Source organism: Barbus barbus, assembly GCF_936440315.1.
Source record: "Barbus barbus genome assembly, chromosome: 18".
NCBI classification, from domain to species: domain Eukaryota; kingdom Metazoa; phylum Chordata; class Actinopteri; order Cypriniformes; family Cyprinidae; genus Barbus; species Barbus barbus.
The window spans coordinates 251580-278117 of record NC_136746.1 but is presented as its reverse complement, the minus strand read 5'-3'; the positions used below and the strand labels follow the sequence as shown (position 1 = coordinate 278117).

At 39.5% G+C, this 26538-nt stretch overlaps 1 protein-coding gene across 1 annotated transcript in view; it reads left to right on the top strand.

Moving 5' to 3' along the window:
- Positions 1-1331: 1331 nt before the first annotated feature.
- LOC306883953 (uncharacterized protein) overlaps positions 1332-26538 on the top strand; it is a 41089-nt gene continuing 15882 nt past the window's right edge. Inside the window, exons 1-2 of the mRNA XM_079439497.1 lie at positions 1332-1398; positions 2314-2539. Of these exons, the coding sequence (XP_079295623.1) occupies positions 2374-2539 (166 nt within the window). The 5' untranslated portion in view covers positions 1332-1398; positions 2314-2373. The remainder of the gene's footprint in view (positions 1399-2313; positions 2540-26538) is intronic.

The window sequence follows — 26538 nt, the reverse complement described above, 5'->3', positions numbered from 1 at the left end:
ACCGTGGAGAATTTTATCATGATATATCGTCAAACCGGTAATCGTTACATCCCTATCTAGAACTATTTGTAAAAGAACTCCTTATTAAATCTTGACAAGCAGAATTTTTCAACTGAATGTGAAAAACTTTTGAGAGCCTTCCCTCCTTCAGACCCTGATGAAGCATCCCCCTTCAGTGTGAAAGATGTGAGGTGCCAGCTCAGCAGATGTAAGCTGGGCAAGGCCCCGGGTCCCGACGGCATCTCAGCACAGGTGCTGAAGAACTACTCTCAAGAGCTCTCAGCTATTTTTCACTCACTCTTCAGTGAGCCCTACTTCACTGCCACCATACCTTCCATCTGGAAAACGTCCATCATAATCCCTGTCCCCAAGAAGCCACAGCCCACGGAGCTCAACTACTACCGACCTGTTGCCCTCACATTTATAATTGTGAAATGCCTGGAGAAGCTGTTGCTGAAAACCATCTTGCCAGCTGCCAATTTACAACTGGACCTCCTCCAATTTGCCTATATGGCTTAAAGGGGTACAGAGGACGCTGTAGCCTGTCTGCTCCATCTCCTCCTTCAGATTCTCCTGCCAACTTTTCTCGGATACTTTTTGTTGACTTCAGCTCTCCATCCAAATGCATCTGATGATTCAGAAGCTGCATCATCTCAATATTCCCACTCATCTTATATATACTGATTCATCTTATATACAATTTCCTCAGCAACAGGCAGCAAGTAGCACAGCTGGGCTCAGTCACATCTTCTGCTCTCACCATAAACACTGGAGCACCACAGGGCTCTGTGTTAAGTCCTTTCTTGTACACACTTTACACAAACAACAACATCAGCCCATCACCCAGCATATAATTCTTAAAATACTCTGATGACACAGCCATTCTTGCCCTGCTCACACAATACATTTGAAGTGTAATACAAAATATAAAAATATATGATGTTTGAGAATGTAGAGAAACTTATCAGAGTTTCAACCCTTAAACATAAGTGTTTGTCTATGGCTTATGGCTATAATTTTTCATCGATCAGTTTATGGCTTTAAACTTGAAAAAGTGACCCAAATAATGTCAATAATTCTTTAAAGATTGTGAAAATATAATGAAAACAAATAAATCTTAATTTTTTTTAGACATTTTATATAGCTATTTTCAGGTATTTTTTTAGACTCAAACTTAATATGTCCACATTTTTAAAATGAGAAAAATACTAACCTTTTTGCATTTCACGCTGACAAAATAATGTATTTTATAAACTCATACACTCGTTTTTTTTTTTATTATCACATTTGTTCTATGCATTAGACAGCAGTGTGAGCAGGACTTTTATTTTGGTGTGGTGATGTGACGTCATGAGGATGCGCCGCGCTGCTGCATCGCTGTGATTTGACTGAAGAAAGGTTTGTTTGCATTTAACGTGTAGAAACTGTTCAACTTTTAAAGTTTTACGAGCGATACAGAATCAACTGTTCATTATTTACTGTAACACATTAATGCTTAATTTAAAAGTTCTTAAGGTTATTTTGTGTGATTAAAACGCATCCACACACACGAGTAACACAAAAGGCGAGTATATCGTGAATCAGTTTATTATAAACGTATCGAGTCACCGAGCTTATTAGACTCCGAGTCAATTGAGTCAAATGATTCACAAAATGACTCGCTGACGTCACATGCGGGTCAAAATCGTTTAATTCGACACAAACGTGTTTAATGAAAACTTAACTTAAACCAAGAGAAAGTGTTTTCATTGTCTATTAAATCATTAGATACCAAATATACATCATACCTAAAGGTGAACTTTCATTATAGCCTAAGGTGTGTTATTTTATCAGGATTGGGAGGGTTACTTTTAAAATGTATTCCTCAACCTCATATTTTATTAATGTAGTAATGCTAGTTTTTAGTGTCTAATGAGGTGATTTAAGTCCCCTCGCTCTGACTCCCTCACTAGTGCGCTGACTACTGAGCTAGAGCTGATTGAGACACACCCAGAACTGCTAAAAAAACTATAGAAACCATCACAGAAATCCCAATGGTTTCCATTAAAATACCATTATAAACCATTAGCTTTTCCCAGTAAAGCCATTACCAAATTCCTTTTTTAGTGTGTTTTGGGCATTTTTCCAATAGGATTTAACATCCCACCAATAGAATCCATCACACACCAGTAGACACCATTATAGTTTCCATTAAAACCAATACAAGTCCCATCATAACCACATCCATTACATTTCCTATTGTGTTTTGGGCAGGGATCTATTGTTTTTTTTCAGCAGGGTTGGGTTTATTTCTCTTTCTTTCATCTTAAACAGAACTGAGCGTCCAAAAAAACTCCTGCTGAAGAGACTGAGATCCACGGGACACACTTAAAGATGGCGTTTATTAAAGAGGAGAGCGAAGACGTGAAAGCTGAAGAAGCATTCAGAGTCAAACATGAAGATACTGAGGATCAAACAAAGATGGCGTTTATTAAAGAGGAGAGTGAAGACTTCAGGATTGAAGAAGTATTCAGTCTGAAAGATACTGAGGAACAAACAGGTCAGTTTTCATTCTCAAAGCTAACCTCACTCATTTGATCTTTATTCAGATGTCCAGCTCTATAGAACTGAAAGATATTTTTTGCGTGTGCTAATGGAAGTGGTTTTATTTGACATGGAGGGCTGGGCACACAGACAGTAGCCTAATGCAGGGCTACGGCTGAGCTGAGATTTGCCTTGCAAACACTTCAGCAGGTAGTAGCTATATGTCCCGTATCTCTGTTGACTGAACCGGCCATGCCAGTAATTATGAATTTATCAGTCTTTTGCATGCCAAAGTCAATTTCTATATAAATATTGTGCCAAATAAAAACAGAAAATTGTGCTATACGCACCTTTATCATGAGATCGGGTTAGCCTACAACAATTAATTAGGCTATTTTACCAATGGGAATACAACGAATTCATGACAAAGTTTTGCATTCAAGCTAGTTTACCCTTAAAATTTATAGTGAAAAGTTCTTTAAAAACATCTGGAATGCAATAAAGTAATTTTTAAAGCTGTTTTTAAAGCATTTTCTGCATGGATTACAACGAGGGGAAGTCGTGGCCTAATGGTTAGAGAGTTGGACTTGTAATCCAAAGGTTGCAGGTTCGAGTCTCCGGCCGGCAGGAATTGTAGGTGGGGGGAGTGAATGTCCAGCGCTCTCTCCACCCTCAATACCACGACTGAGGTGCCCTTGAGCAAGGCACCGAACCCCCAACTGCTCCCCGGGCGCTGCAGCATGGCTGCCCACTGCTCCGGGTGTGTGTTCACTACTGAGTGTGCACTTGGATGGGCCACACACCACTTCCCCTTTCCCTTAAAAAATAAGAGGCTAAATGATTCACATATCAGACAGTATTCAGAAAAGAGTAAAATAAAAATCTATACAATTACAAGCTAGTTTTACATATACAGTTGGACAAAAAAGTATTTAGTCAGCCACCAATTGTGCAAGTTCTCCCTCTTAAAAAGATGAGAGAGGCCTGTAATTTTCATCATAGGTATACTTCAACTATGAGAGACAGAATGGGGGGAAAGAATCCAGGAAATCACATTGTAGGATTTTTTATGAATTTATTTGCAAATTATGGTGGAAAATAAAATAAAATTTGGTCAATAACAAAAGTTGATCTCAATACTTTGTTATATACCCTTTGTTGGCAATGACAGAGGTCAGACGTTTTCTGTAAGTCTTCAGAAGGTTTTCACACACTGTTGCTGGTATTTTGGCCCATTCCTCCATGCAGATCTCCTCTAGAGCAGTGATGTTTTGGGGCTGTCGCTGGGCAACACGGACTTTCAACTCCCTCCAAAGATTTTCTATGGGGTTGAGATCTGGAGACTGGCTAGGCCACTCCAGGACCTTGAAATGCTTCTTACGAAGCCACTCCTTCGTTGCCCGGGCGGTGTGTTTGGGATCATTGTCATGCTGAAAGACCCAGCCACGTTTCATCTTCAATGCCCTTGCTGATGGAAGGAGGTTTTCACTCAAAATCTCACGATACATGGCCCCATTCATTCTTTCCTTTACACGGATCAGTCGTCCTGGTCCCTTTGCAGAAAAACAGCCCCAAAGCATATGTTTCCACCCCCATGCTTCACAGTAGGTATGGTGTTCTTTGGATGAACTCAGCATTCTTTCTCCTCCAAACACGACGAGTTGAGTTCTATTTTGGTTTCATCTGACCATATGACATTCTCCCAATCCTCTTCTGGATCATCCAAATGCTCTCTAGCAAGCTTCAGACGGGCCGGACATGTACTGGCTTAAGCAGGGGGACGCGTCTGGCACTGCAGGATTTGAGTCCCTGGCGGCGTAGTGTGTTACTGATGGTAGCCTTTGTTACTTTGGTCCCAGCTCTCTGCAGGTCATTCACTAGGTCCCCCGTGTGGTTCTGGGATTTTTGCTCACCGTTGTTGTGATCATTTTGACCCCACGGGGTGAGATCTTGCGTGGAGCCCCAGATCGAGGGAGATTATCAGTGGTCTTGTATGTCTTCCATTTTCTAATAATTGCTCCCACAGTTGATTTCTTCACACCAAGCTGCTTGTCTATTGCAGATTCAGTCTTCCCAGCCTGGTGCAGGTCTACAATTGTGTTTCTGGTGTCCTTCGACAGCTCTTTGGTCTTGGCCATAGTGGAGTTTGGAGTGTGACTGTTTGAGGTTGTGGACAGGTGTCTTTTATACTGATAACGAGTTCAAACAGGTGTCATTAATACAGGTAACGAGTGGAGGACAGAGGAGCCGCTTAAAGAAGAAGTTACAGGTCTGTGAGAGACAGAAATCTTGCTTGTTTGTAGATGACCAAATACTTATTTTACAGAGGAATTTACCAATTAATTCATTAAAAATCCTACAATGTGATTTCCTGGATTCTTTCCCCCCATTCTGTCTCTCATAGTTGAAGTGTACCTATGATGAAAATTACAGGCCTCTCTCATCTTTTTAAGCGGGAGAACTTGCACAATTGGTGGCTGACTAAATACTTTTTTGCCCAACTGTAACCTATGCCATTATAATTTGTGTTTCATTTTTAAATGATATAGAATTATAAAACAAAACGCAAATTGTAATTGGGCCTGTTTTAGGGTTTTCCTTATTTTTATATTTTAGACATCCATCAATTATGGTGATTAAAAACATGACTCGTCATCTCCTCACTGGACGTGACTTCAGCGAGAAATGCATCTTTACGGATTACTGAAAGAGTTTCTACTTTCGATTTGAATTATTTCATTTTAAAGTAGTAATTTAAAACTTTCTGTGTGTGTGTATATATATATATATATATATATATATATATATATATATATATATGGAGGGCACTGTGTGTGTATATGTATAAGTATTGGAACAGTAAAGACAAAATTGCTCTGTTGGTTGTGGAGTTAAGACATTTACAAATATGATTAACCCTCTGGTTGTGTTCGGGTCAAATTGACCCGAATATTTTTTTCTTTTTCCTGAAAATACTAGTTAACATTATCGCATTGGACTCAAACTTGCTGTCTTTGTGCACATAGGGACTTCTCATTAATTTTTTTAGAATTTTTGTAATTTTTTGTGGGTGACACTCGTTGTGTTCCCGGTCAAAAATGACCGGACTCCAAACAACTGCTTATAAATCTGTCATTATGCTATATTATCACCAAATATTGGATTCAATCTTTTTGTCAACTTTTTTTCTTTCATTTAGGACTGGTTTTGTGTTTCTAATTAATTTGCTTCTGATTAATCGTAAGCCTCATTTGTCCGAAAGTAGGCACCTAATTTTTTGAGTGAAAAAAGCATTTTTTATGAATAATTTTCATAATATGAAATAAAAAATTAAGAAAATTTGCACTGTTTCTCACACTAGTGTACTTTAATGTTTAATCAGGAAGTTTGCTTTTAAATGCTTTTATTTTGTACAAGAGACAGCATGCATGCCCATGCCATGACACCACCTCCACCATGCTTTACAGATGAGGCTGTATGCTTGGGATCATTGCAGTTCCCTTTTTTCTCCACATCTTTGCTGTCGCATCACTTTTTGCTTTCCCATCACTCAGATAAAGGTTCATCTTTGTCTCATCGGTCCATAAACACAGTTCCAAAACTCTTCTGGCTCACCTTTGTGCTTTTTTGCAAACTCTAATCTTGTCTTTCTATGTTTGGTGCTGGTCAGAGGTTTGCATCTTGCTGTGTAGCATCTGTAATTCTGTGTCAAAGTCTCCTGAGGACAGTAGATTGTCAGAGCATCACCCCAGCTTTCTGGAAGTTGTTGGTGATTTTACAGACACGTCTTTTAGGGTTCATTTTCACAGCTTTTATGATTTGTCTGTCATCAACTACTGTTTTCTCAGCCGATCAGGTCGTTGTTGGTTGCTGGTGTCGCTGGTGGTTTCCAAACTCTTGATTTCTCCATGCCATTCTTGTCACAATGACACAATGATTTTCCCGTGGACCATGCCCCTTTTCTTCTGTCATATATAACAGCATGTGTTTATAGGCAGCTGTCCCTTTAAGACCGAATGCACGGATCCAATATAATGATACACATGCTATTTCTTTCTAACTTGTTTTCGTTCACTGAAGATGAGTGACTGCGTTATCAAGAATGATTGTTGAGACGTCCATTTTCACATAATTCTGTATGTATGAGTCTGTTCAAACACAAGGAAATGCGAATGAAGAATGAACTCGGTGTTCACGCGCGCTTAAAAATCTGTGCACGGGCGCCGTGTCCGGCAGCTGTGGCCACAGAAATCAGCGCACGGACACTGAAATAAGTTCTATTCTCCTCGTCTTGCGCTGGAATGGCTTAAAATCACTCAAGTGTAAATTGGCAAGATAAAACACATACAAATGATAAATGTTCACTCTATGATGGTTCATTTTTGCAATTAGTCTGTTAATCACATGCGAACCGAACCTTGAGGTCTGGTCTGTACGGACCACGGATCAACTGCGATCAGTTTCACAACTACTGTGTAATGTTGGAGCTTGAATCGAATCGTTACACATAACGTACACCACTACTATGATTACACTTAAGCTTGCTCTATATTATACTCACCTTTTAATAATTAGTGTGTGACTAACGTCTCCTCCACTATAAATTACCAGACTGTAAATGAATCGAGTGACGTCACTGAAAAGCTGCAGCCGTGGCGGGGATGATTTTTGGTGTGGCGGGCCGCCACGGTAGAATGAATGTAGCGCAAACACTGTATATATATATGCGATAAAGAAAAATGTCTCAGTATTTTCTGGGATTGTATCGATAATGATAATTAGACAACATTTTGCTGAGTGTGTTATTGTGCTGATATCTTAAGGACTACTGTGGACAGCTGACTCCTAAAGTTAAACTCTTACATTTAATCAGTCAGTTATAATAATACGTTTAGGCTGTTACTAAACAAATGAAATTATTATCAAGAAAATTCATCTTTGCAGAAGATGCATCTGAAGTGGCATTTAGATGTATTTGCACATGTTAATGCAGCTTAGAGGGACATGGGATGCTTTAACCTGCAGTTACAAATGCATAAATAATGGTTTGATATTTTAAACATGAAATGTTGAATACTGATATTTGAAATTATTTTTTAAAAATGAAAAGATACTTTAAATGTGAAATTCGTTGTGATTGAACCAAATCATTTAAATGGTTGATTCATTCAGGAACAAAACACCATCATGTTGCTCAGAGATGCAAAACAGCGCTGTGACTGTGTTTGGGATGTTTTTTTGTTGGCGAAAGAGAAAAAACAGCCAATATGGTGTCTAAAACATAAGTCTCTTGATATTAACTTATTGTTTATTGAACTGTTGTATAAAATCAATATCACATTTGTAACCTGATTTTTTAACTCTTCGTGTGATATCTATATGAATTGATATAAATATATACAGTTTCTGCCCCCTTATCTTGAATTGTGATTATTTTGAATGTATATTATTAATAGACTGAAACATGCAGTGAAAGAACACACTCTAAATGCGCACGCACACTAAGTTAGTCTAACCAGATTTCATCACGCCGTGTATGTGTGCATGCTGTAGGTGTGTTTTGTTTGGCTTTTGCAATATACTCGATAATGTCATGCTGTCTCATGAGTTCATTATTTGCGCTAAACCTGCACAGACTTGGCTTGCATGAACTTCCCCAAGACATTAATGAGTGAACATAACTTACGAAAAGTAACCGCCAAATTGGCTAGTGATTTTACCCACCACAGCTGATTTTTACCTGCATTTGGTGGGTGTTAATTTCAAACCCTGTATATATATACATATACAAATATAAATCATACCTAAAGGTGAACTTTCATTATAAGGTGTGTTATTTTATCAGGATTGGGAGGGTTACTTTTAATATGTATCCCTCAACCTTGTATTTTATTAATGTTGTAATGCTAGTTTTTAGGGATGCTCCGATCAGGACTTTTGCAGCCGATACGAGTACCGATTTCTTGTCATGGTGATCGGCCGATACCGATGCCGATTCTGATGCTTTAAGCTTTATATAACATATGTGTAACAACGTTCGTAGGTCGGGAAGAAGGAGGCGGGAACCGGCAAACATTCACGCATTTAATAATCAAAATAAACAAACATAAAAGTACAGCGGCAGCCCCTCATGGACGACTGCCGCACACAAAACACAAAATAAAATCCAGGCCTGGTCCTCTCTCATCTTCCACTGTCTTCACTCCTCCTTTTATCCTTCCGGAGCTCCTCCGTGGGACTCGAGACCGGTGAGTGTCGCAGGTGTCGCTCATTATCATTAACTCCACCGGCCTCGCTCCGCTCCCACGGCTCTCGGCCCCGCCCCACTCACCACAATATGTAATAATGTTATATAAATAATCACAAAAATGATTCCTTATACAGTGAATGTTTTCATATTCCTTTAAAATGGTGTTTATGCATAACGTGTATCAGGATACTTAATATAAGACAACAATAAATGCAAACAAAATGTGTCTGATGCAACCCAAGGCAGAGATGGGCTTGGACTCCAGTCGCATTTTTATAGCCTTCAGACTTGACTTGACCTGAAATGACTCCAGACTTTACTCGACTCGAGGAAAAGCAACTCGAGTCTTTTATCCTTAAATACTTATATAACTGATTTTCAAAAGGCGGACCTCATCCGCACCCCGGCATCCATCCGGACCGCGAGCCGTAACAGCAGCACCATTTTAAGTGAGCAGCACGTCAACAGCAGAGCGGTTCATGTAACAAGCGCTCAGGGTCGTTTATGGTAAATATCTTTCAGTGCTATATACTCTAGTATTTTTATCTAAAGCTAAACGCGCTTTCTCTCTCTCAAGTTCAAGAGCTGCCGTGGTTATTTTATTTTAACAACAACAGAAACATGGTGAGAGGCAAAATTATAGATTACTTTCACTAAAATACATCAGAAAAAAAAACAATGCTGCAAATACAGGGGTAGACAATAAGGGAAATTTGCCTCTGGCCCTCCGGGCCAGTGTCTTTTGAAGTTCACTGGCCCAGGTCAACGCGTCGGGTATTGATCCCAATAATCACGAAAAAGAACAGTTTGCTTGAACAACATGAATAACATTTATTTTTTTTTAAGGTAAGGTTTAGTGCAAAGTGCAGCAAAACTGTGCAAAAACATGAAACAAGTGCAAATAAACCTTTTGCATAGGATTCATTCTCCGTAGTCACACAGCAATTCATTATATTATGTTCATACCATAGGTTTCATACACGTTAACTTTTCTCTAACGTACTTGTCTGCATATGTGGGCATTGATCTGCAGAGCTCACAGTAAACCTCTTTTTCTTGATCGTAGCCCAGCTAGGGGTGGGCGATATGGGAAAAATATCATATCACAATTTTTTTTTTTGAAATATCACGATTCACGGTTTTATCACGATTCTTTGTCATGTTGGTTTTACAAGTTGTCTGAGCATTACAGCCAAACTAGAAAGACAAAGCCTTTCAAGGTAACAAAAAACAACAAAAACAGACATGGCAGATATTTAGGCCAAAGTGGGCGAAGATAAAAATCTTTGTCATCTTTCTTATTAAAAAATAAAAACAAAGATACACATTACAAATACACATAATATACAAATAAAACAAACAGTGCTTTATTTTCAGGTACAATAGGTGTATTTAGCAGAGCATTCAATGAAATTGAATGAACAAATATAAAAATAAAACACTAGATAGACTGATTCCTAAAGCAACTGTATTAAAGATTTTCAGTCAAGAATAGAGAGTGATTTTTCTCTTTGTGTTTTGTTAACGTTAAATGAATAGTTCCCCCAAAAATAAATATTCTGTCATCTGTCAATTCTGTCATAATGTTTTATTTTTATACCATCATTTTCTCAAAAGTTGTTTTAAACCTGAATGAGTTTCTTTCTTCTGCTGAACATAAATGCTATTTTGAAGAAGGTGGAAAAGCAAGCAGTTTCTGGTCCTCAGTGACTTCCATAGGATTGTTCTTTCTATCAAAGCCAATGTGGACCAGCAACTGTTTGGTTACCCTCATTCTTCAAAATATCTTCTTTGGGTTCAGCACAAGAAATTAATAGAGGTTTGGGACAACATGTGAGTGAGTAAATAATGACAGAAATTACATTTTAGGGTGAACTATCCCTTTAATGACAGTCGACAGCATGTTTAGTGTCCTGTCCCTTTAAGATCTGCACGCATCTAATATACAGACACGCATCCGTTTCTCTCTTAACTATTTACTTTCATTGCAGAGATAACCAACTCAGTCTGTATGTAAACCTTGTGTGTTTTGACAGTATTAGCGCAAAAGATAAGTTAGTTGAGTAATCAGGCGCTGTTAGACAGGGTTTTTAGTGCGCGTGCTTCAGGTGTATGTGCTCAGAAAAAGCTCAGACCAGCGCGCGAATGAAACATTTAACCAGCAAGGCTTGTGTGCAAATAATGTACTTTTGCGATCGCGAATAAGTGCAGTGTCCTGTCAGAGTAACTGCTGTATGTCGTGTTGTACAGTATATAGAGATGGAGGCGCCAGAACTGTATTTGACATAATGTCGCTGTAGCACGATACTACCATATTTCTTCAAAAGCAGATCGTGGAGACATTTTTATTGTCCACAATCAAAAATCGTCATATGGCACACCCCTAAGCCCAGCCAATTCCAGCGGTCTCGCCACTGGGGCTGAAACTTTCTCTGCCTTTTCTTTTCGTATTCCCTTTCGCTTTCCCTCAATTCCTCTGGTGATTTTTCTCTTCCTTGCCTTCTCTTTTTTTACCCGGCGTTTGGCCGGGTGATGGGGGTTTCAGAAACATGTAGCCTAGCTTAATAGTAGCTATAGGTAGGTGCTGAGCAGCAGTGTGCAGTTTGCGCACGTAACCGCGGGAGCGAGCAAGGCGGTGCAGACGTCACGGAGCGCATACACCGCTGCATCTGTAACTGTCGGGATCACGTAACGTGTTAGCGGTGGTTACCGAGACGATTTAACAGAAATCAAAATACAGAACCACAGGTAATTAATGTGAAATTAGACTTTTTTTTTAATCGAGGCATTATTTTTACTGGCCCCACCGGGCTAGTGGTTGGAGCGATCTGGTGGCCCTGACGGTTTTAAAAGCACGTCCGGGCCACCGGGCCATTTATATTGTCGACCCCAGAAATATAGTTATTTTTCTTACTATTTATCTATTCTATAACCTACGACTCAAACAAGATGTAACAAGACGTTTGATCTACATTTAGCATCATTAATCTGTAGGCTAAGAACATTTATATATATTTAAACACCAATATGGAGAAGTCTGATGTAACTCATAAGGTTTAATACTGTCCAATATAAGACTGAAGAGGAAAAAAGAAATAAAAACATTAAAACTACTGAAAGAACAAAACGGAGTAGTTTGATCACGGTTATCCACAAACGCCATCCGCGGGTCGGGTAATAAAAAATGCATTCTGGTTATTTGCGGGTGGATAAAATAAATCACAAATGGTGCAATATTTAGTACTTTTTTTTTTTTTTTTATGCATTTTTTCATTAGGCAGACGATTTCATTTGTGTGTGTGTGTGTGTGTGTGTGTGTGTGTGTGTGTTCGCCTGATCGGGAAGTTGCAGTGACAGAAGCGGTGACATTCCAGATAAAGGAGTAAAACCTGTTAATGCTATTGAGTAGGCTAATATGGCCAAAGAAGATATTATGTTTTATGAATAAATGTTCATAGAGCGGCTGTGATCAGCTCTGGTTCCCATGGAGCCGTAAAGCCTGCGCTCCTCAGAGGCGTGCAGTGATGTGCAGATCAGCTCTAACGTCACTGAATCTGCTGTTATGTAATGAACCATCCATTCATCATATCATCATGCAAAACATACACGTCATATAACACATTTTTCATTGTTTCTCGAAAAGTCATAACATTTCCACACTGGAGATGACTGCAGCATATGTCCCCACGTCCCCACGCATCATATACGTCGTCATGCGTTGATGTCATCAAATTGCGATCGGTTCGTGAGATCGGCCAAATGTATGAGTACCGATCAAGTCATAAAATGTGATTATCGGCCGATACCGATCTCCAGCCGATCGATCGGAGCATCGAAAAAAACAACAATAGTGAAGTGACATTCAGCCAAGTATGGTGACCCATACTCGGAATTTGTGCTCTGCATTTAACCCATCTAATGTGCACACACACAGCAGTGAACACACACACACACACACACACACAGCAGTGAACACACACACACACACACACACACACAGCAGTGAACACACACACACACACACACACAGCAGTGAACACACACACACACAGCAGTGAACACACACACACACACACACAGCAGTGAACACACACACACACAGCAGTGAACACACACACACACACACACACAGCAGTGAACACACACACACACACACACACAGCAGTGAACACACACACACACACACACAGCAGTGAACACACACACACAGCAGTGAACACACACACACACAGCAGTGAACACACACACACACACACACAGCAGTGAACACACACACACACAGCAGTGAACACACACACACACACAGCAGTGAACACACACACACACACACAGCAGTGAACACACACACACAGCAGTGAACACACACACACACACACACACACACACAGCAGTGAACACACACACACACACAGCAGTGAACACACACACACACACACAGCAGTGAACACACACACACAGCAGTGAACACACACACACACACACACACAGCAGTGAACACACACACACACACAGCAGTGAACACACACACACACACACAGCAGTGAACACACACACACAGCAGTGAACACACACACACACACACAGCAGTGAACACACACACACAGCAGTGAACACACACACACACACACACACACACACCGTGAACACACACCCGGAGCAGTGGGCAGCATTTATGCTGCGGCGCCCGGGGAGCAGTTGGGGGTTCGGTGTCTTGCTCAAGGGCACCTCAGTCGTGGTATTGAGGGTGGAGAGAGCGCTGGACATTCACTCCCCCCACCTACAATCCCTGCCGGCCCGAGACTCGAACCCACAACCTTTGGATTACAAGTCCGACTCTCTAACCATTAGGCCACAACTTCCCTCAATAGAAACCATCACAGAAATACCAATGGTTTCCATTAAAATACCATTATAAACCATTAGCTTTTTCCAGTAAAACCATTACCAAATTCCTTTTTTTAGTGTGTTTTGGAGATTTTTCCAATAGGATTTAACATCCCACCAATAGAATCCATCACACACCACTAGACACCATTATATTTTCCACTATATATACAATTTTATGTATGTATATGTGTCTGTGAGGCTATTCGCTGAGTTTCAGTTCATCATTGTGAAGCACTCCTGTTCAAGAGACAGCCGACAGCATATCCTCTGTTTTCAAGTTTCAAGTTTGGTTTTTGCAATATACTCGATAATGTCATGCTGTCTCATGAGTTCATTTCAAGTTCAAGTTGAGCTTTATTGTCATTCCGCTACATGTGGGGACATGCAGTGGAACGAAATGTCGTGCCTCGCAGGACCACAGTGCTACATAAATACAGACATTACAACAATGAAGTAAAAAACACTATAAACCTATACACTACTAACCTACTGACAGATTTAACTATAAGTATACTATATATAAGTATTTACCCTATACAAACTAAAAGAATAAAGGATAAAAAATACAACTATACGAATGCTTCACATAAATATTACCCTATACAAACTAAAAAATAGAAGATAAAAAATACAAACTATACGAATGCTTCACAAATACTGTACATGTGCAAAGAGAGACATTTGAGTCAGCAGCTGGTTGGGGAACAGAGCAGGATGATTTGTAGTGCATGAGCATGTAAACATACGTATATTGCTGAGTTTTTTTGTGAGATTGTGCACACGCAGCAGTGTGTGTAAGTGTCCATAGTGCACATAGTGTAAAGTGTCCATAGTGTAAAGTGTCCATAGTGCACATAGTGTAAAGTGTAGGTGTCCATAGTGTAAAGTGTCCATAGTGCACATAGAGGAGAGTGTCCATAGTGAAAAGAAAAATAAGAATAAAATAAATAAAAAAATAATTTAAGTTCCATACAGTTTTTCTTTGGTGTGGTAAGGTTTGGGGTGGGGGGTGGTCCATGTTTCAGGAGGTAGGGGTTTGCATGTGGTTTCAGAGGGGGGCGGGGTGGTTTGAGTTCAGGGCTCTCACAGCCTGGGGGAAAAAGCTGTTGAGCAGTCTGGCGGAGCGGGCTCTGATGCTCCGGTACCGTCTTCCTGATGGTAGGAGCTGGAAGAGACTGTGGGAGGGATGGGTGGAGTCCTTCACGATGCTGTTGGTTTTGCTGGAGCATCGTGTAAGGAAAATGTCCAGGATGGAGGGGAGAGGGGCACCGATGATCTTTGCAGCTGTGTTCACTGTCCGCTGGAGGGTCTTGCGGTCAGCAGCACTGCAGTTCCCGTACCAGACAGTGATGCAGCTGGTCAGCACACTCTCAATGGTGCCTCTGTAGAATGTGGTGAGGATGGGTGGAGGGAGACTTGCTCTTTTCAGCCGGCGGAGAAAGTGTAGGCGCTGTTGTGCCTTTTTGGAGAGTGACATGGTGTTGGTGGTCCAGGTGAGATCCTCTGTGATGTGCACCCCCAGGAATTTAGTGCTGCTGACTCTCTCCACAGTCGAGCTGTCGATGGTCAGTGGGGGGTGGTCAACGGAGTTTCTCCTGAAGTCCATCACAACCTCCTTTGTCTTCTCCACATTGAGGGACAGATTGTTTGTGCCACACCATTCAGCCAGCTGTGCCACTTCCTCTCTGTAGTGCGTTTCATCGTTGTTGCTGATGAGACCTACCACTGTTGTGTCATCAGCAAACTTGATGATGTGGTTGGAGCTGAACTTGGCAGTGCAGTCGTGGGTCAGCAGTGTGAAGAGCAGCGGGCTAAGCACACAGCCTTGTGGGGCACCTGTGCTCAGTGTTGTAGTGCTCGAGGTGTTGTTGCCGACACGGACTGACTGAGGTCTTCCAGTTAGAAAGTCCAGGATCCAGTTACACAGGGAATTGTTAAGGCCCAGCAGGTTTAGTTTATTTATGAGCTGTTGTGGGATTATTGTGTTGAATGCCGAGCTGAAGTCAATGAACAGCATTCTAACATAGGAGTCTTTATTTTCTAGGTGGGTAAGAGCCAGGTGGAGGGTGGAGGAAATTGCATCGTCCGTAGAGTGGTTTGGACGGTATTCAAACTGGAGCGGGTCGAGTGTGTTGGGGAGGCTGGTTTTGATGTTATGCATGACTAGCCTCTCAAAGCACTTCATCATGATTGGAGTCAGTGCTATGGGACGGTAGTCATTGAGACAGGACACAGGTGATTTCTTTGGTACCGGTATGATTGTTGTGGATTTGAGACATGTGGGGACGACTGCCTGGCTCAGTGAGGTGTTGAAGATATCTGTTAGGACATCTGTCAGCTGTGCAGCACAGTCTCTCAGAACACGGCCAGGTATGTTGTCAGGACCCGCAGCCTTGTGTGGGTTAATCCTAGATAGGGTCTTCCTTACGTCGGCTGGAGACAGGCAGAGCGCCCGGTCGTTGGGAGGTATAGGCAGTTTTTGTGCAGGTGTGTCATTCTGCATTTCAAACCGTGAATAAAAGTGGTTGAGTGCATCGGGGAGGGATGTGTCCTCATCACAGGCCTGTGGCGGGGGCTTGTAGTCTGTGATGGTCTGAATGGCTTGCCACAGGCTCCGTGTGTCTCTGCTGTCTGTGAAGTGGTTGTTGATTTTTTGGGCATATGACCGTTTTGCTTTTTTGATGCCACAGGACAGATTGGCTCTTGCTGTTTTGAGTGCTGCTTTATCTCCTGATCTGAATGCTTCATCTCTGGTCTTTAGCAGCCCACGAACCTCTGCTGTCATCCATGGCTTCTGGTTTGCACGTGTGGTGATGGTCTTGGTGACTGTCACATCATCAGTGCACATTTAAACTTAAATATCCTCTGTTTTCCTATTTATTTTATAAAAGCATGTTTTCTTGATAATGTGAGTGCACACAAATAAAAGTAGACTCTTTACAGTTCCAAATTATGTATTATTCTTATGAGCAAAAAAATACGGCATATTTTAAGTTGTTTCCACTGTTAGAAAAAAATGCAGGTGATGGCACTGGTGCCTCCATGTCCTGCAAAGCGCGCTTCAGCTTCTCTCCGCACAAATGATTGGATATGCGTCTAACAGTGCGTATTTATCTAGGTAAAACATTTAAACTAATATTGTGATAGGATTTAACTGTTTTATATCTATAGATTTTATTTTAGGCAAGTCGTGATCATTTAAGAAGGCTATAAATTGATCAAAGATACACTCTAAAAACTGCTGGGTTAAAAACAACCCAATTTGGGTTATTTGGCAACCCAGCGCTGGGTCAAAAAGGGACGAACTCAGCGCTGGGTTATTTTAACCCAGCAAGTTGGGTTATTATGTTTAACCCAACATGCTGGGTTGCTTTTTTATGGTTTAAAATTACTACATTGCTAGGCTAAAATGATCCCAAATTAAACCTACAAATCTTGTTCCTTTTAAAATCACACAAAGAATGACTTTCAAAAGGTAAATATTTATTAAAAACAAGAGAAAACAGTCCAAAAGTAACATGCATGTATAAGAAATGCAGAAAAGTATGGCATTAACAGCTACAGAGTTTATAAATGAAGCATTTAACATTTATTGAATATAACTTCTGATTAGGGATGTATCGGTATAAAAATTTCTCATCACAATTATAGTGACCAAAATTATCACGGTTATCAGTATTATCACGGTGTTTTTAAAATGTGCTGGAGATGTTCAAAATGTACCGATACATAAATCACTTCAAGTTTTATACTTAAATCAACAAACAACAAATAAAATGACTTTTTGTGTGCATAATCACTAAAACAATAACATTACCAGTGAGGTCTGGATTTTAAATGACAGCTTGACTGACACCAGTTTAATAGCATGTTCAAATAAATAATGTAAATGTTCAAATAAAGCTTTGAAAAAGTGTCATATAAAGGTAAACCTAACATTTCAGCCTTTAAAAGAAAAGGGTTAAGTCAAAATGATAATTGATTAATAAGGGGAAGGGGAAGGGAAAGTGGTGTGTGGCCAAGTATGGTGACCCATACTCAGAATTTGTGCTCTGCATGTAACCCATCCAAGTGTACACTCAGTAGTGAACACACACCCGGAGCAGTGGACAGCCAATGCTGCGGCGCCCGGGGAGCAGTTGGGGGTTCGGTGGCTTGCTCAAGGGTCTCACCTCAGTCGTGGTATTGAGGGTGGAGAGAGTGCTGGACATTCACTCCCCCCACCTACAATCCCTGCCGGCCCGAGACTCGAACCCACGACCTTCAGGTTACAAGTCCAACTCTCTATCCACTTATCTGCTCCATAAATAATTCTATATAGCTTATCTGAATTGTTTAAATGTGTAGAATCCACATAAGCTTGTTTTTCATCAACCGGTTCAAATTTACAGCAGGGCATGCACATTTGGTGTGTTTTTTGGCCAGACAGAAACTGCACACAGGCTGAATGTAAATAAGTGTCTGTAAATCCACTCTCTGACAGCAGGCGGCGCTTTCTATGGAAAAGCTGAATTACAGCTGATTCCCGTGAACTCCGCGAACAAAGCAGTATTGTGTTTAAGAACACTTCCTTTAGGTATTACATGGAGCTGAGATGAAAACAAAATGCCATCGAATCGTTTCTGAAGACAGTCAGATCCTTCAGAGGTACATTCATATAATTAATTCAGTGATATATTCATTTGTATAATTCCCTCAGCACTCTTTTAAAACCTCCCAGCTCTTCCGGCCTGTTTTCACTCAGAATGAAACTAACGTTACTCTGCTGCTGTGCGCTCGTGACACTGTTACACTCTGCTTTATGCTGGACAGTATTTATTTATCCTGAGTTGTTCAAATCGTGGTAATTGAATACGGTTTTAATGATAATTAAAATATGAAACGGTAATACTAACCGTGGAGAATTTTTATCATGATTTATCGTCAAACCGGTAATCGTTACATCCCTACTTCTGATTAAATTTGACTTTTGGTAAATTGTATATATTGCATAAAAATATACAAAAACACTATTATACAATAATTGTACAATTAGTTAATAGTTAAGTCCTTTACAAACTATTCTGGCATAACATTACACAAATAAACCACAACATTAACACTGATATTATAACATTCAACAGATGCATGTGTGTGAGAATGTGAGCATGTGTATGAATGACAGAGTGTAAACTCCACTTCTACTAAACAACACATTTAACATTTGGTTTTTACAAATTATACACTTACAGTTTGTTTCATAGTCCATGAATAGAGATCATGCATCACTGTCAATTTTCATGATCTCTTTAGCATAATTGATGTAGTCATGAAGAAGCCCCATCAGCACAGCATGTGACATCTTTTACAGCATCCAGGGCAGCGTCCTCCTTTAATACCACTGTTGCATCAGTTTGGGGGAAATGTCATTCTCCTCTTTGACCAGCATTCATCCCAGTCACCGCCTGTTCTCCATCAGTGGCCTAAAAAGAGAAAAACATTTGAAAAAAGAAAACATTTAATTAAACTATCCATTTTCAGATAGAAGTGCATCCACATCAGTAAGGATAGGTAAATAGTCTGTTTTATAATTTCATCTGCTTTGTGTGGTTGTTTAATGTCTGTCTACCACAGCGCTCTAGAATGCTATAGTGGCAGCACTAGTGTGAGGGCATGAAATATTGTTTAAATAAATATATTGCTTTCAGAAAGCTACTTCTTTACTGAAACATTAAAACAGACATGACATTCACATACCTCACAATCTTCCATGTACGTGGAGGGCTGTTCTTTAAAGGGTTAGTTCACCAAAAAATGAAAATGGTCATAATTTACTCTCCCCATGTTGTTCCAGACACATACAAACTCTGATAATTTTTGGAACACAAATAAATATATTTAATATTCTCAAGTTTTGTCCTCCATTGCAAGTCTGGGAGACCAATATTTTCTTCTGAACAGACATCCGCTATCATATAATTTAAGGATTATTTATATATAAATATTGGAATGGATTACTTCAACAATATCTGTATTTATGAAGCTTGAAAATACAGATTATCCAGACTCTCAATGGATTAACAAAGAATTATGAGAGAAAATTAAAAATATATTCATTTGTGTTGTAAAGACAGACAAAAGTCTTATAGGTTTGGAATGACATGAGGGCAAGTAAATCATTTTTTTGTGTGAACTATTCCTTTAAGAAGTTGGGGGAAGTCGTGGCCTAATGGTTAGAGAGTCGGACTCGTAATCCAAAGGTTGTGGGTTCGAGTCCCCGGCCGGCAGGAATTGTAGGTGGGGGGAGTGAATGTCCAGCGCTCTCTCCACCCTCAATACCACGACTGAGGTGCCCTTGAGCAAGACACCGAACCCCCAACTGCTCCCCGGGCGCCGCAGCATAAATGCTGCCCACTGCTCCGGGTGTGTGTTCACTGCTGTGTGTGTGTGTGTGTGTGTGTGTGCATTTGTTCACTACTCACTGCTGTGTGTGTGCACTTGGATGGGTTAAACGCAGAGCACCAATTTCGAGTATGGGTCACCATACTTGACAATACGTCACGACAAAAAAAAAAAAAAAAAAAAAAAACAAAGACCAAGAATGATGACTCTCCAAATCAGACATCTCCAAAGTTGGTTTGAGTTCTGCAATGAAAAACACAGACATCAATGTTTACATAAAATATGAACACATCACACTGTTGTTGCATCCAAATGTGAAATAAACAGGCAGGAGACAACAGAAACATTTATTTTCTAAAAAATAACTTACATCAATCTCAAAAGAATGATGCTCTCCTATGTCTCTGGCTTTCAACATCTACAAAAAAACCAACAAACATTATTTTACTCTTAGTTAAAAAAAAAATAATAATAAATGTTTGGATAACATGGGATTATGAAGTTGACTTGCCTCTCTTCTGAAGAAGCTGAGAATATCGCGTCCTCACACGGTGTCGTTAACTCCCGGAGCGGGCATTAACACACAAGCTCAACAAGTCTGAAATATTACATGAAAAACATTACTTTTAACAATTATCAATTCATCAGCCTCAAAATAATGACGATAGTCTTTATTACATAACGCCGTTTCCTTTAGGAAACTACATTCAGTTTAACCGCGAAAAATAAGAAAACGAATTAACATGTAAATGTGTTAATAACCGTCTATTAACACCTCGAAAGGTGCAGATAATGTAAAATCGTATGTAAATATGACATAAGACACTCACGGACGTTATTTTAAAAGTATCTCTTCCGTTCAGTAAGTTTTCAAATAAAAGGCCGTTAAGACCGTTTCTGAGGCGAAAACCGCATCTGCGTATTTTTCAATTTAAGCTCTTTTCGGACTATTTCCGCCTTCCATGAAACCTCAAAATACTCCCGGACACAAACTATGAATTATGACTTTACATTTTTAATCTTTACTTACCATAACGTCTTTCACTCGCTTCTCGCTTCTTTCAGGCGGAGAAAATGGCGGCTTCTCGCGCTGGTGTCGTCCGACGTTAACGTGACGTGCGTGCTCTCTTTCACGTCCGCGTTCCCAACCCAGCGCCGCTGGGTTATGATCAAGACCAATTTTCAACCCAAAACTGGGTTAAAACAACCCAACGTCCTACCCAGCGGCCTCAACCCAGCGTTTTTTAGAGTGTAGGTTATGATCAACTCACTTCAGTGAAAAAAAATAATTCATTAAATGTACTTTTTTTTTTAAGGTAAATGGTTGCAATCAATGTATTTTAGCTTCATTTAAATAAACAAATTAGTTTGACTAACTTTCAACTTTTTTTTATTATTTAGGCTAAATGTAACTAAAATAAATTGTTTGCAATTATTATGTTGCATTACTTAAACAAAAAACTATGCAAAACTGAACTATTTTAATAGCTGAAACAGTAGTATAAGCTGTTTTGGGAGAAGAGGGGAACAAGACGGGCTTGGGTCGGACTCGGGCCGGTAATTCTGATAAGCTGTTGGACACAGGCCGGGCTAGGCCCTATATTTGAGGCCTGTGCAGAGATTTAATTCCACTTCATCCAACGGTGTTTTGTTCTCTGTTTTCATCTGTGAGCATGCTCTTGATAGATGTATTTTCCATTATTGTTGAGTTTAAAATATGACACATTCATTCTGCTCTCACTGATCGTTTGGTTGCCCCCCCCCCCCCCCCCCCCCCCCCAAAATACTCTCTGCGTACCCTCGCAAGAAATCCTGCAGGTGATAACCATTGTCGTGGTCTTCCCAATATTACAAAAAAAAAAAAATACTTGTAGGATAGTATTTGAAGTTAACAGGCGAGAACCAATGAGTTCTATGAGTTCATACAAAAGTTGTATGGGTTTGAAAAAGCATGAGGGTGAATAAATGACAGAATTTTCATTTTTGGGTGAACTAACCCTTTAATACTGCAGATTAAGGGCTGCACAATTAATCACAGTTTCCACTAAATCGCACTTAAATCGACTGGCTTTATGCGATTATGAAATCGCAAAAGCTGTGATTATGTGTTTATGCGCAGCTTGTCCTTGAAGAACAGCTCTGTGATCAGTATGAAACTCTGCTGCATCCTAAAGCACTGCAAGTTTGAGTCGCTTATAACGTGCATTTGAAAAAGCAACGCGTATTTGTGTAATGGTATTTTTTTTTTTGTAATATTGGGAAGACCACGAAAATGGTTATCACCTGCAGGATTTCTTGCGAGGGTACGCTGAGAGTATTTTGGGGGGGGGGGGGGGGGGGGGGGGGCAACCAAACAATCAGTGAGAGCAGAATGAATGTGTCATATTTTAAACTCAACAAAAATGGAAAGTACATCTATCAAGAGCATGCTCACAGATGAAAACAGAGAGCAAAACACCGTTATAACGTGCATTTGAAAAAGCAACGCGCATTAAACATCATATTAATAAAATAATAGCTGCAAGCAGCGATTCGGGGCCAGTGCAGAGCGGGAAGATAAAAAAACGTCCAGTTCAGAATGATCGGTGAGAACAAACTCAGAAAGAACAGATATGAAAATGAACGCAGCATGGATAAAAACATTTATTTCTAATCCTGGAGCAATTCAGATTTGTACAATGCTGATCTGGATACTAAAGGAATCAAAATAGTACAACATTACACACAATTTTATAAAATTGCACCACACGAGACTCTAACCCACAGTACTCGAACCCACCTGACGCTGATCTCGTTGCGCCACTGGGGAGACGGGTGTTCCCACAGATGCTGAAGTTCAGAAGTTCAACTGAGAATCAATTCAAACAAACTCAGGGACAGTCAACTTCCGGGAGGTATTTCTCAGGAAGGGATGCAAATATCAAAAATCTGTTCAGTCATTCCTGTGCAGCTCGCTCCAAATATCATCTGATCAGATTTTGGACAAAATTATGCAGATTTTGTTGGAGTAGCGAAAAAGCTAAATTTGGACAATGTTTTCAAAAGTTGTAAGTGTTCTTTGCAAGAATCGTTATATCTCTGGAACACTAGGTGGCGCTGTCTTCAACCTCCTCATGACAAATTTAAAAATGGCGGACACATGGTTAAGCTGATCCTGGCAAAATTGATATAGACAGATTCAGCATGACCCAAGGAATCCATAGACCCCAATCATGATTTTCTGACTAACTGTTCAAACGTTATAAGCCAAAATAGCAATTTTTCATATCTGATGATCCATAGGTGTTCATATTCTGTTCAGTCATTACTATGCGGTTCGGACCAAAGATTATCGCCAAGTTTCAGAAAAAAATTGACAAAAGGTTAAGGAGTAGAAAAAAAATTAAAAACTGTATTTTTCCAAATGGCTGCTACTGTAATGGGCGCAGACTTAATGTAAGATATTCAATGTGATCAGCATGAGGAGAGTAATCAGTGGTGATCGACCGATATTGATTTTTTTATAACCGATACCAATTATTTGCATGTCTATGTGCCCGATAAACGATATGCAGAACCAATATTTATTTACTGTTATAAAGTAAATAAATGACTGCGTGAAGTAAGTCCATACTTCACTTTGGTTTTTCCTCCTTTCAGTCATCTTAACAAAACATGTTTTGAGAATTAGCAGTCTTTCATGCAGGGCTCTAGACTAGGGATGCGCGGTATACCGGTACTGGAAAAATACCGGTATATATTATATTTCAAACGGTACGATATCATAATTTTGCTCAATTCGGTATTTCATACGCTGCAGTTGCGAAATGCACCTGTAGGCGGCAGTGCTTCCCAAATTGCTGCGCAACCGGTAAATGTGACAACAGAAGAACGCGATGGATCAAACAGATGAAACTCTATCAACGCACCCGAAATTAATAAACAAAGAGAACAGTAGAAGTGAAATATGGCATTACTTTGGATACTTGCATTTCATACAATCGAATATTAATTGGATTTGAATTGAGCAATAATTTTGCTATATTAATTTTAGTATCAATGATATGAAGGGAATATTTCTGCCGCGCTGTCGACCGCTAATAAAAAGCAGCAGAGAGATTTATTTCATGCTTTTTCTTTGGTTGAGTCTGAAATCTGAAAACAATCTGAGAGAGAGAAATAATAATGTGATTTTGAATATTATTTTGACTGTTAGAATAACACTTTACAATAAAGCTATATTTATTGCCTTAATTGCACAACTTCAGTTGTATTTTTTTTCTTCAAACTCAGTCAAAATGTAACCTATGTTCCCGGTAGGCCAGACATTTTGTTTGCCTACCGGGAAGATAAGAAGATTTGAATATATTTTCATTTTTCATATTTTCAAATATTTTAATATTTCACTTATTACTTCAGTTAGCCTATTTTTTTTTTCTCCAACATCAAAATGTAACCTATGTTCCCTGTAGGCTTTTTTTTTAGTTTGATACAAAGTTATTAAGATATGAATGTTTTTATTATTATTATTATATTTAATAAAACTGTTCTAAATTCACTTATCTTTTGAGGCGGGTTATTTGTCACCTATGGTATCGATTTAGTATCGATACCGAGGTATTACGTTCTGGTATCGTACCGAAGCCAAAATTATGGTATCGAGCCATCCCTACTCTAGACTCATTCTTCCCACTGATCTCACTTTTGCGGCTAACTTTCTCAGTTGGTCTCACGAGCACATAATTTGGTTGCAATTTGTTTTTTGTTTTTGAACATTTGATTAATCAATGCATGCCGATGAACTTTTATCATAGTTTATAGTTATATGGTAACGAAAGTGTTCAACATTCAACTCGTTCTTTTTCATCTGTATTATTTGTGATTTATATTTTGTGAACAGGAATTCCTTTTTTCGTGCGCTTTCACTTTCAAATTTGCGATCTTGGTGTCACATTTTACAAGAAAAGATCATTGTCTGTTTTGCTTATATCTATACACCTTTAACTTTTTAAGACTACAACAAAAGATGGATTCATTGTTATTCTTAATTAAAAAGCACAACAACAATAAAACAGTAAGTTGACAATGACAAACTAGCTTTTATAACATTTATTAACAAAAACGAATAAGACGAGGCATGGCAGGACACACCACATGCTGTACTATATACCTAGTATATTACAGAATGTTTAGCAAACTCTGAGGAAGCAAATAAATATTAATATATATTTTTTTTTAAATTAAGGAAAGCCTCTATAGCGTAACGTGAGGTAAACAGCAAAGATAACAAGCTTCTCAAAACAAAAACAAAAAGAAAAGTCAAACTAAACTGGCTGTAGCTGACAGGACTTGCATGTTTTTTCTACAAGATACCAGCATGTTCACCTTCTCAGGTTTAAGAAGCGGTCTTTTACTTTAGTTTGAAAACAAAATCCTCCGTTGCGCTCCGTCCACGACGCGCACCTTCGCGCTCGTGCTGACGCGGCGAATATAAACCAGGCTCTACTGAAGTGCTCGTGCTGAAAGCACCTTTCTTCACGTGATCTGTGGAATCTGACTCCTGCTATAATGTGCTGCGGCTGGCAGCGCGCGCTGTATGAAGCAGACGCTTTGGAGCAGCGCAGACCTGGCACTCGTACAAATGCGACCATGTCAAATTTTAAATCGCAAAAAAATACCATTTTGGTCACAGTCTAGAGCCCTGTCATGTTAAATTTAATCTTTGTATTACAACAATAAAAAACATTTTATTTATAAAAAGCTTTAGCAGCAACACTAATATTAGCAGTAAGCAAAATAAACGTAGAATGTCTAATGTTTTCAAATGGAGAAAATAAAGGAAAGGGGTCATATCAACTTCATTTTTAACTACAGTTTTAGTAGGTTTATAAGCTGTTTAATATGTAATATTAATGATGAGCATATAGACAACAGATAGAGAATTAAATTCAATGCTTTTATTTCCAACATGCAATCGTTAATGGCTGTATTATTTCATTCATGCAAAGTTACGTCTTTATTTGGAGAGGACTTGACGGATTATCTACGTGACTCCGACTTCACGAGACTAATAGACCACAGAGAGAATTCAATTCAGCGCTTTTATTTCCAGCATGTGCTAATGCATGGCTGTGTTATTTCAGGCAAAGTTATAGCCTATCTTTATAGGGACAGGGCTTGACAGAGTATCTTATTTATCATATTTCTTAGAGCCAAGTTGCATAAACTATATATCAGGCATTTATGAAATAAATCTAATTTGTTCATTAATGACTGTAATGTTAAATAGTTTACTAACTACAGCAAATCAAGTACCTGCACGCCGTTGCTGTCTCGTCTCGCCTCAGACGCGCTGCAATTGCGATCCTGCGCGCAATTCTGAAAACGTCCACAAGATCGGGGAATCCGATATTACAAAACCGATATCCGATTATGGGAAAATGCTTAAATATCGGGAAAAATATCAGTAAATCGATATATTGGTCGGTCTCTAGTAATCAGGCGTACTACATTTCATT